The sequence below is a fragment of the Gallinula chloropus genome (genome assembly GCF_964237585.1).
Source record: "Gallinula chloropus genome assembly, chromosome: 8".
In the NCBI taxonomy this organism is placed as follows: Eukaryota; Metazoa; Chordata; class Aves; order Gruiformes; family Rallidae; genus Gallinula; species Gallinula chloropus.
In genome coordinates this window covers 17,821,230-17,832,796 of record NC_140093.1, presented here as the reverse complement: position 1 = coordinate 17,832,796, position 11,567 = coordinate 17,821,230, and the positions used below count along the sequence as shown (strand labels likewise).

Genomic DNA, 11,567 nt, shown 5'->3' with positions numbered 1-11,567 from the left:
ATTAAATTAACTTTTTAACGCAAGATTTTGCTAAGAAAAATCCCCCTCAAACCTGCTAACGTGGATCAATTCTGTGCTGAGACCAAAAAGCCTGTTCCATGTGCAAGGAGAACCTAGGGAAGTCTTTTCCCCAACAGAGCAGACACCCAGACACACAGGGAATGGTTTGGTTCCCTCCTGCCTTTTCTGGCAGGCAGAAAATATTCTCAATTACAACACTGAAATCCGAAAGGAAACTGAACTATGTTCTGTTCTCTAGTGAAACGGGTGGTTTGAGAATGAGACAAACCAAAGTCTTCCAGTCAACAATGAATATTTGAGTACTGCTGAATCCAGGATGTTAAAACAACGGGCAGAAGTTAAAACCCATCACGTTGGGCTTATGGCACTGCATTTCTTTGCCCCAGCCTGTCAGAAGGAGGGTATTCCTGAAATCCTTCTCTTGCTGCTCCAATGCAGGTATTGAAGTGAACCTGCTTTTCTGAATGAGAAAATAAAGGCAGGGGCTTGTGCCTATTCATTTCCCCTTGTTGACAAAGTAGTAAGATGAGCACTGAGTGTTTATTCATGAGGCCCCTACGCGAGGGCTGTGCAGTGATTTAATTACCAGAGTGTGGAGGTGAATGTGAGGGTTCCCACGGCAACCTTAGCGTATTAAAAAAAATTAGATCGCCAGACTTTCTCCTGGCATCATTCTGTTGACGTAAAGTAACATTCTTAGAACAACTGTCTTCCTTTCCCTCCTATTTTCTTTTTATTTAACTTTCACCTTCTTCTCCCTTCTCTTTTCTCTGAACCTGGGCAAAACGCATTCGTGGTGCTAACTGGTATTGCTCCACTGTCAACGCTGATTTATGCTACCTGACTTGTGCTGTGGATCTAGCCCACACAGCTTATGCTCACAAATATCTTTTTTTGTTTTTAAATTAATTTTTAGTATAAAATTTGTAGTATAAAATTGTCCATAGAGTGGAAAAAAATAATAGTGGTCAGCTTTTTAAAAAAAATGTTTTTTTAAAAAAAAGAAAATTTTCCAACCATTCCTAAAAAAAAAATCCAACCAGCATTATCTCAATATGTAGCTCTTATTTGAGTACGGATTAGTTGTGTCTGTTTTCCTTAAAACATTAGTCACTGGGATGTTATTCTGCATTACATCCTACCAAATGCAGGCCAGTACAAACAAATATGGAAGAACCATGTCATGCTTAATTTGCAGCAAATGTCTAATAGAATTCACTATTTACAGAAAAACACCTTTTTAATTTTTTCCCCCTGGATCAAGTACTTGCTGTCAACAAGTGTAACAGCAACTACATTACTGAAGCTATTGGAAGCCTGGTGAAATCTTTGCAGCACAGCAATTAAGTAAATAGGCACTATCGTAATGTGCTGATCAAAATATAGACTGATTTGAAAACCTCTTCTGTGCCATTTCAGCAGCTGTTTTTATATACAATATCCTGATTAAGACAGACTAATGTGTTTACTCAAGCCACGATCTTGAAAAATGCTTAAGCACATGTTTAATTTCAAGCATGTAAATACCCTGGTTTAGTCAGACTGTTCGTGTGCTTAAAATTAATTAGGTGCTTAAGTGTTTTGTTGGATGAGATGAAGATGTGCAGATTGGGTTTCTGATGGCTTTTCAACTTTTGTAAAACTCGGGTTCAAACAAAAACTTCCAGAATAATTCCACGGGCACCTGGGAAGCAGTACTTACACAGGCTCCTTAGAGGAGCTGAGATACTCAAGATGGGGTCCCAATGGAGACCACGAATAAAATATGATGTTTAGTCTTGGCCTTAAGTAACCGAGCCCAGAGCATCCTCCATCCCACCTGCCACGGCGTGGAGCATCTCTGCGGAGGAGGTGGTGAGCGCTTACCTGCCTGGGGTTCTGCCAAAGGTATCGTGTGTGGTGTGTGAAACCCTTGTGTATCCCAAGCCTGGTTGAGCAGTGAGCTGCAGTGCCCATGCCTGCACAAAGCATCACCATCCACAGCTGCAGCCAGCTGCTGCTGCTCCTTCCCGGTTGGTGGGAGAGTATTCGGCATGGTCGGACCTCGCGCTGAGTGAGCTGAGAAAGGGGAGTCTGGTACTGTTGGTACTGCTATGGTGTTCGCTGCTTTTCCCCTGGTTTATAGAATTTTAAGCTGGTCCTGACTAGGACAACCAGCTCCTTTGGAGCAAGATTTTCATCTTTTAAGCGATCATAAAGGCTCCAAAAAAACTTGCTTCTTTATCCATGTCCACTATGTCACTGTTGCTGACTGAGACAAAAATCCTGTCCTCTCTTTTCAGCTGAAACACACCACCCTGGTAGATGGAGTAAAGTCCATATTCTGCCTTTTTAGACCAGCAGCTCGTTCTTGCACTTTTCATAAGCAAAATGGGATCTGGGTAGTTAGTCAGTTTGTAAACATACTGGACAAGCTGTTTGGGGTTCCTCACTTGCTCCAACAAATGTGAATCCTCGTTCTCGTTTTCACGGAAACGGAAGTAAGTTTGTGAGTAGATGTAGTAAAACCCGGTCTGGGGTATCACTAACTCGCCGTTTCTCAGCTCCACGTTGTACAGGAAAGAGTGGCCTTTCCTTGATGATTCCCAGTTGTTTATCTTTTGCCCATTCCCTCTTCTGGGCAAAGGATCTACTTGAGGAAGAGAGAAAAACGTTAAATCAGAAGCCAGGTAGTGAAGCCAGGTGTCTGCTAGTCAGGGAGTCAGGTTTTTAATAACCAAGTGAGGAAACCTGCTCTTCCCAGCAGCTCTTTAGGTCCATTCTCAAAACAACCCAAAGGTCCACAACTAAGCTGTTGAGCTTGATGTGGGAATTCACATAAGCCACTTTTATTTTTACCTTTTGTGCTCCCAAAGAAGAGGAAAATCACCGTGTTGTTACTTAGTAACAAAGTTCAGATATCCATTTGAGCCTGATAACCCACTGAAGCTGCAGAAACCCTACCAAGCCTTTCATTAACATGGCCTGAATGTCAAGTTTCCCCTGTCTCTGTCTCACATTACTAATAGGTCTGTCACCATAGCAGCTGGGGCTCACACAACTAACGGAGGAAATTAAAGGAAAGAAAAGAGGAAAACTTAACCTTAGGAATAAAGGTGTTTTGTGGTGGGTTTTTTTTCCCCCTCCCAATTAAGGTACCAGAAGAAAAGTTGTTGAGGTACCCAGAGGGAGTGGCCTTTCCCCTCAGGAGAAGAAGGTTAGATTTACGCCTGTGAATATTATTCTGAAAAAGCACTGGTCTGGGATAAGAGGACTTTTTTATGACTTGTTTCTTACTGTCAACTCAAGAAGTGCATGTAAGGACCAGGATAGCAGGGACAGAATAAGTTCTGTGAGCGTGGTTTTAAAAGGGCTTTTTCCTTACTGCGTGGGGACAGGGAATTCCTCCTGTTGCTGTTGCCTGTCAGATGCGCAGCAATCCTGTTGACGGGAGTGTGCGGTGTCTGCCCATCAGTGTGTGACATCGTCAGGACTCTGTCAGCTGAGGCAAGACCAGAAAAGGAACCTCGCGTTAGAAGCAAGGATGTTAGAAAGCACATCTATCCCATCTGACCTGATTTTAAGGAATATATACGTGTCTTTTTTTTACTAAATCTTAAGAATGATTTATTGGCTAATAAGCTCAAACTCCTCAATCACTCTTCCTCTCCTTGAAATGTTTTTATATGCCTCTTTGTTCTCCCTTTTCTCCCCCCTGCCCCAAAATTACTAATAGACTACTTAAAATAACCCACAGTGCCAAATTTTCCCATTCACCATCAGTACCCTTCATGGTGAAGCGTTTCTAATCTTTACTCTGAATTCCCACCCGGAGACTGTAGCGCTTTCGCTTGACATGTTTAGAGCTCGGTGAGCTTCAGCAGAGCTATTCCTTAATCGACCCAGCAGTTCAGCGCTGCTTGCTCCCAGGAGAGCAGGCTGCTCAAACATCCCAACATGAGAGGACTCCTCTGCATCCACCTCAGTTACCTTGCCGTAAGCACCCGATCATATTTCTGGCTCCTGAAAATTTGCCTCCTAGTTACAAGCGATCATTTTTCAGTAACTTGCTGCCAAAGAACTGTGTAACTGTTTAAGACCTTAGTCACTGGTTTCTGCATGCTTAAAAAAGCTCCCCGAGCCATAGCACATCAGGTGCCACTAGCAGCTGCTTTTTGCAACAGATAATAAAACTATTATAATACCGTTGACTGCAGACATCTTTTCCTCGTAGCTTCTCGACATCATCTGCCAACAAACAAAAAGAAAACAAATTAGTCTGCCAGCAGAAACTGATAGGTGCAGGAAAAAGATGCTCCTTTCTCCACCTCATGAATAAAGGGTATTCTGGATATGATCAACAGGCAAGTTGGAAAAGCCTATTAATTCATTGTAATAAAGTATTTCTACATCTTTTAGGTAATGAAGTACATGGGAAAACATTTTCAAGAGAGCTCAGCCATCTGGGCTTTAGGTCTATTGGAAAATTTGACCCTCATGCTCTTCCTAATTAAAAAGAGATACAGCGGACAAACATCAGCTTCCGTCCGCAAAATACTTGGCAGTGTGCACTTGTGCTTCTGTGGGATCTTGGTTCTGGGAAATTAAATTGCATTTATTTTTATACCTCTACCTATCTACCTGCCTAAGCTCTTAAGCCGCCGTATCTTGCTTTGTGCATGTCCCGTCTTTCTGTCTGCTGAGTGCTGCAATGAGCTGGTTTGGTTACAGGGGGTGGTGCAGCTGCAGCATGCTGATGGTTTGAGATGATGTGCTGGGTGAGTCATACGGGCTCTGTATTGGCACTAGCTGGTGGGTTCTGCCCTGCCACATCTCTATTTATCTAACCACCTATCCCATCATCATTATTATAATTTATTATTATTTCTGGTACCCAAGCTATCTTTTTTTTTTTTTTTTAAAGCTATCAGGGAGCTATTGGGTATGTTAGATGTGTTAATGTCCACTAAATAAAACAACACTTTCTTTACACAGAAGTTCAGGGACTTTGCTGGCAGAACTTCCAACAACAGAGTCTGGACCTCTGAATACAAATAGAGAATCTATTTTGGGCTGCAAGATTTGCCAAGGTAAGTTTCAGCCAGGAGTGCATTTTTATGGATGAGGGGTTTTTTATGTGCTGGAGATGGGATTTTGAAAACCATTCCAGATGATTTTAGCCTTTGTGATTTTTTTTCTTCAGCCAGACTTCCTTCTCTGTAGCCCAAATCAGATGTATTGTGTGCGAGTCATGCAGGAGGTGGTGTTCTCTGAACGCTGAGCAGAGAAGGTGCTGTGCCCAGCGCTGTGCACTCGCTCTCCCCTCCCCTAACACATCACACAGCTTGTGACCAGACCACTCCTCAGGCACCCCTTCACCTCTCCCTGGGGTAGGTTTCATCTCATTTTCACACACCTGTCTCCCTGTTTCCAAGGAGGGAGTTACGTTACACCTCTGCTACCCCTATGGGCTGTACAGTCAGGTAGGAAACAAGCTTGGGTCAAGCACTTCAACCCTGAGGTATTTCAGAGAAGCCAGTCTACTGCTGAAATTACCTTCATAAAAGCTGATTGTCTTTGCTTTATTATTCCCTAAATCCAGTGACACCACTATCAGGATTTATTTTTGTCCTTCAGTGTGAGCACTCTGCCGCTGAAGCTGTTGCTTGACTATACAGCTGTTGCTTTGCAATAAAACAAACCAAGACACCCCCGTCTCCCCCCTTTATTCTGCTGTTAGGGTTATTTGAATAGTAAAATCACCAAGCTCCACTGTTTCAGCCTGTCGGTTCCTAAATACCTTTTTAATTAACTTTCCCAGGTGCCACTTCACTTGCCAGCAGGGATCAGCTTCTCTGTCTTCGCTTTCAATTAGATCCAAGTTTTGGATGAAATTTCCCATTTCCTCCCCGGTGAGACAGGCAACGCCGCTCTTGGAGTACGTGTCCCGGAGCTGCAGCAGAAGGGAAAGCCAGGATTTTTCACCCACGATACGCTCACAGATGCTCAGCTCTGGTAAGTCACTACATTCACTATGTTTAGGAACAGGCTTTCTTTTCTTTAAAGTATTTGTTAGTACAGTGTGAGTTGTGACCAGAGACAGCTTGAGTAATTAACCCAATTTTCCATATTTATTTAATTATGATGGCGTACCCAATACACACAAATATACTTACATGTTCTCCACAGACAGAAATTTGGTATCCAGCACTCAGCTAAATAAGCCTTTTGGAAATTCAATACCCAAATCACTGACATCATGGATTCTTCAGTTTCATTTGTTCTGCATAACAAATTGCTTCTGCACAGGGGATTTTTCTCCCCAAATTACTGAGGCTCAAATCAAATACCAGATCTTAATTCTCCATTCTGTCCTCTCAGACACTTGTAATGCAGGCTTTTGCTGATACACCATATCCTCCTTGTACCAAGTTTGGGGTGTCTCTGTATTTTACCTAGTAGTCCAGAACACAGTCCAGACCCAGGCTGGGTCCAAATAGAATTATAATGCCAAATGCTTGTGACATAGGCCAGCATGAACACCCCCTAGTCACAGAGAAAGCACCAACAAAGAGGCACGAGTTTGAAGAGAGTGGCAAACCTCCTCTTGACTCCAAGGGGGCCTGACTGGGAGAGTTTCTGTTCTGTGGAAGGCTCTTCCCAAGCCCCGCAGTATCTGCAGGGCAGGGAGATGCACACAACTCCAGCTGGCGCTGTTGTTTAATGTTCGGAGCACATAACCTGTCGCTTGAGTTGGTTAGCACGAGAGCGCGCGCAACCTGCGCTGCCTCCAGGGAATGCCAGCAGGGATCAGCCCCTCTTTCCTGCTGCATCAGCTCCAAAGCCTGCGAAGGCTTCTTGTGCCAGCAAAGCACTGCAGGCTCGCAGCAGAAAGACCGATCTGCCACGAACATACACAGCGTTCAGACAGACTGCTTGTGAAGTTTACACTTCTTAAGTCTGGTGTGCTGAGCTGCAAGCAGCAGTTTCAGCTGTCCTTGAGACTGGCTATTGCGCAGTCACCTCCCCCCTCACACCCCATCCTTTTCCTGCCTGCTAGAAAACAAAGGCGTTTAGGAAGAGATTTCCTGCTCCAGGAGGATTAGGAGACTTCACTCATATAACCAAGTCCTGCGGCACTTCCAGTTTGCAGCAGCACTCTGCTGAGCTGCTTCTTGAAATGTTTTCACAACTTGTAGGCATCAAAGCTAACTGGGGCCATCACCATGAGTGCTTGCAAAGGATTCTGTGTCCTTGCTGAGAAAGTACAGTCTTAAATCAGGTTTCTTTGTTTCAAGAACTCACTTTAAGTGATCAAAGCGATGCACTTAGTAAGGCAAAATGGCACTTCAAACTAAGGGCTCTGACAGATTTAACTGCTATAGCTTCTACAACAAAGTTGTTTTGATGAGTTTTTTAAAAAGTATGTAAGCAGATGAGATACTAGTTTATTTCCTTATCAGTTCTGCTACAGCTCACCTCTGGACTTTGCCTTCCAGTCTGGAAGCAATAAGTCCTGCGCTGCTTCTTTTTCCTTACCTGGCATCCTCCCCCAAACAGCTTCACTGTCCTGACACTGGGACAGTAGTTCACACCACTTTGAATTCCTCAGGGAATACAACCCTATGGTACAGTACTGAAGGACTGTTATTTGTTTTATGTAGAGAAAGCAAGGCATTGGGGGGGGTGTTGCAAGACTTACTCAGATGAGGTTTATCTGTAGCACTGTAGTTTCTGAGGACAGAAGTCCCACAGGAATGCTGTCTTGTAAAGCTTCTTTCCTATTCTAGTAGTGCACAGGCTATGTTTTCCAAACAGAAGGTACTCTGAGGATGTTTTCCCTATAGCCCTGCATCCTGAAGTATAATGAACTTCATTGTGCTTGTGTCTCAGCACTTCCTCCCATAGCAAAACTCTTAAACAAATGGTCATATTCATAATCTTACTCAGATTGCTACAGCTGTAGAGGAAAAACCCCTGCCAGTTATAAACATTCTTTTTGTGAAGACAAAATTATGTGCAGTCTCAGTAATCTGGTGAAGGTGTAGAAATGCAGATATTGTGAAAAACAAAGGGGAGAAAAACGGGCAAACAAAAATCACAGTTTTATCTTTCGAGATTTATTCCACATGCACCATGTGGGTGTGGGGCAGCAGCCTGTTTCTTGATAATCACCTTCCTTGTTTACTGTGCACCAGATGGCCCATGCAAGAGTATGCACTTAAGGTACCCTCTCCAGAGCCAGTAACCTTACTCTGCAGCCCAGCAGAAATTCAGTGTGGGCACTTAGGTTTGTTGTTCTTCAGCAACAGTGAGCCTTTTGGGCAAGTTACCAGCTGTGTTGTTTCCCAGGCGTATGTATTTGAATAAAAGGAAGGGGTAGTAGATAAGTGCAGTTACTGATTACTTAAGCTGGAAACTTGTTAGCAAAGGACTCTGAACATGAAGAGAGATAAAAATGCATTTATGTATTGCTTTCCTCATTAGCTGTATTATGGAACCTGATTTCATTAACTCAAGGCATTTCTGTGACACCCCCCCCCACCCCGTTTCACCAGATGTGGGGCAGCCACAGCTGTCCTTAGCAGGAAAATCTGCTCATACACTTCCAAAGTTTGGCTTGCATGTACCCTAGAATAGCTCACACCCTTTAACACTGCCTTCAGAGGACTTTGACATCTCAGAAGGTGCCACCTATAAAATTTAGCATGGAATACATGCACAGGTAACAGAGAGGTCTACATTTAGGCAAAACTTCCTGAAGTTGCATAACTAACCTTACCTGCAGTTAGGTTTGCCTCTGTGCCAGGGAGAGCAACACTTGGGAATAACTTAGAGCAGCCGTAGTAAATTTAGGCAAAGCCACCGAGGGAAACCCTGCATCCTAGGGGGTCGGTGAAAAGCAGGACCACACGCAGAAAGGCGCAGGGGATGATCAAGTACATGTCATTTTCTTGGAACGCAAACGAACTTTTGCAGGAAGAGGAAAGAGTCCAAGGGCGGCTAGCAGGCTTGAAGGGTGGCTGTAAGGACACCAAAGCACCCAGACTATACAGTGGGTGTTTTGTAAGTCATTCTGGGGAATTCAGCGGTGTCTGCCGTCTGGGTGAAGTTCCTTTGGGATTAGTCACCGGCTTAAAACTAGGCATTTCTTAGAGGAGGCATTTAAAAGGCATCCCCCTCCCCCCCGGCTTTCCTCGGGCTTTTTACCCCTGCTGCCTACACCAGCACGCGGGGGCCGTGGCCCCCCAGGTCTCAGATGGGCTCTGCAGTGCCATGGGATGCCATGGGATGCCAGGCCGTGCCATGCCATGGGATGCCATGGGATGCCAGGCCGTGCCATGCCATGGGATGCAGCGAGCTCGCTGCCCCAGCGCAAAGCACGTTGGCTACTTCCTTGCCAAACAAACAGGAAAAAAACCCTCAACTCCCAAACACACAACCGAAATCCCCAACCAAGTCTAAGCTGAAACAGAAAAAAATTAAGGCGAAACCCTTGCAGTCGCTCTTGCCCTGCCCTCCGTCCCCTGCTCGCACAGCCCCTGCGAGCTCAGACAAAGGCAGGCGCGCTCGGAGCGCAGCTCTTTGTCCAGAGCCGGCTCTGCCCCCCTCCTCCTCCTCCTCCCCGCGCCCCGGCTCCGCAAACGCGGCCGAGCCGCAGCTCCGCTCGCACCGCGGGGTGAACCCATTGTGGGCTTCGGCGCGGAGCAGGGAGAGAGGCCGGGCGGGTTTCCGTCTGTCCTTCCTTCGCTCCGCCAAGCCCAAAGGGATAGGGAGGGAGGGAGCGGGGTGCCCCGCGGTTGCCTGCCCCCCACCAACCTGTTTGAGCTCGTTGGTGAAGTAGAGGAAGGTGACGGCCACGCAGACGGACTGCAGGAGCACGGCGGCGACGAGCACGGCCCCGCAGGTCTGCCCGGGGCTGGGACCGGCCGCGGGCAGCATCATGGCCCAGGCAGGGCTCGCCCGAGGCAGCACTGCGCTCCTCGCTCAGGAGGCTTTTCCCTCCCGGGGTGGCGGGGCGGGGGGTGGGAGCGGCCCGGGCTGGGGCTTCGCACGCCGCTGTCCCACCACAAAGTGCGGCCCCGCCGGCCCGCCCGGCGCACACCCCGCCGCGGGCGCCCGCCTCCCCGGCAGCCCCAGCCCCGTCCCGCCGAGCCTGCCTCTCCCCGCCCCGCTCGGCCCCGCCCCGGCTCGGCTCGGTCCGGCTCGGCTGCCGCGGTCGTGCGGGAGCTGCCAGAGGCTCCAGGTCCTGCCTCCCCCCTGCAGTGGGTGTCACCGTCAGCCCTCACGGGTCAGGGCGCTTCTGGGCGGCCTCCAACGCCGAGTGGTGGCATCGGGTTTGTAAGAGGAGTTCAGGCGGAGCTCAGAGTAGGGGCATGCCCGGAGTGTCCCCCTCCAAGCCGCCTTACCCCGCTCAGCCCCTTCTCCCCAGAGGTACCTGGGGACTGTAACCCATACCCTTGCTCAGGGCTCTGGCCCCGTGCTGCCCAGCTCCCCTGGGACCAGGCATGAGTGCCAGGTCCACTCTGGGCTTTCTCTGTCCAAAATCACTCTACATTTGGCTCTTCAGTTGGTTTCCAAACCTCTAAGGCTTTCCAAACTCTTCTCCAAACTGTTGAGCCTGGACAGACGTTTCCCAAAGGCAGGTGTGTGATGTAGGCTCTGTCCATTGGCTTTCACTGGCGTCTTGATACCTCCATCTCTCACAACCGTGTTTTAAAATCAGCAGAGGTGACACTGGTAAGGTCTGCTGGGAGTGCAGCTGTGGAAAACTGGGATTTCAAATCTCAGTTAGTTCACTTTGCTGCAGGGCAGAGTGAAATTTTGGCTCCTGCCCTACATCTATCACCAAGTGCCAGGAGGCAGCTCTCAGTGCAATTACAGGGCAAAATTAAAACAAAGATCTCTTCATCTTTCCTGACTATCAAGATTTTCAGAAGATGTAAGTGCACTGTATTCAGCTATTTACAGGGAAATCACCAAACAATGACAGAGGTTGGCAGGGACCCTTGGAGATCACCTAGTTGAACTCCCTCGAGCAGGTTGCACAGGATCATGTCCAGCATCACGGGTTTTGAATGTCTCCAGAGAAGGAGACTGCACAACCTCTCTGGGCAGCCTGTCCCAGTGCTCTGTCATTTTCAAAGGGAAGAAGTATTTCCTCGTGTTGAGGTGGATCTTCCCGTGTTCCAGTTTGTGCCCATCATCCCTTGTCCTGTCTCTGGGCACCAATGAGAAGAGTCAGGTCCCATCCTCTTGACACCTGCCCTCTAGATATTTGGAGCATTGATCAGATCCCCTTTTGGTCTTCTCTTCTTCTGGCCCCAGTTCCCTCAGCCTTTCTCCACACCAGTGATGCTCCAGTCCCCTCATCATTCCCACAGCCCTCTGGTGGACTCCCTTCAGTAGTTCCCTGTCTTTCCTGAACTGGGGAGCCCAGCACTGGACACACACCTCCAGATGAGGCCTCCCCAGGGCAGAGTATAGGGGGAGGAGAACTTCCTACAACCCACTGGCCACAGTCATCTTGATGCCCCACGGGTACCATTGGCCTTCCTGGCCATGAA

The 11,567-nt window shown here is 47.4% G+C and overlaps 1 protein-coding gene across 2 annotated transcripts; it reads right to left on the bottom strand.

The window, feature by feature from the left end:
- Window positions 1-2,139: 2,139 nt before the first annotated feature.
- Window positions 2,140-10,038, bottom strand: TNFSF10 (TNF superfamily member 10). Of its 2 annotated transcripts, none has more exons than XM_084267371.1 (5): window positions 9,820-10,038; window positions 5,801-5,953; window positions 4,206-4,248; window positions 3,386-3,502; window positions 2,140-2,653 (listed from the first exon to the last, which is right to left on the bottom strand). In XM_084267371.1, the coding sequence occupies exons 1-5, from the start codon at window positions 9,943-9,945 to the stop codon at window positions 2,205-2,207; spliced, it is 888 nt and encodes a 295-aa protein (XP_084123497.1). In that variant the 5' UTR covers window positions 9,946-10,038; the 3' UTR covers window positions 2,140-2,204. The 2 variants fall into 2 exon arrangements, with proteins under 2 accessions (XP_084123497.1, XP_084123498.1); XM_084267372.1 differs by having other exon boundaries at window positions 2,140-2,650.
- Between the last annotated feature and the right edge of the window lie 1,529 nt (window positions 10,039-11,567).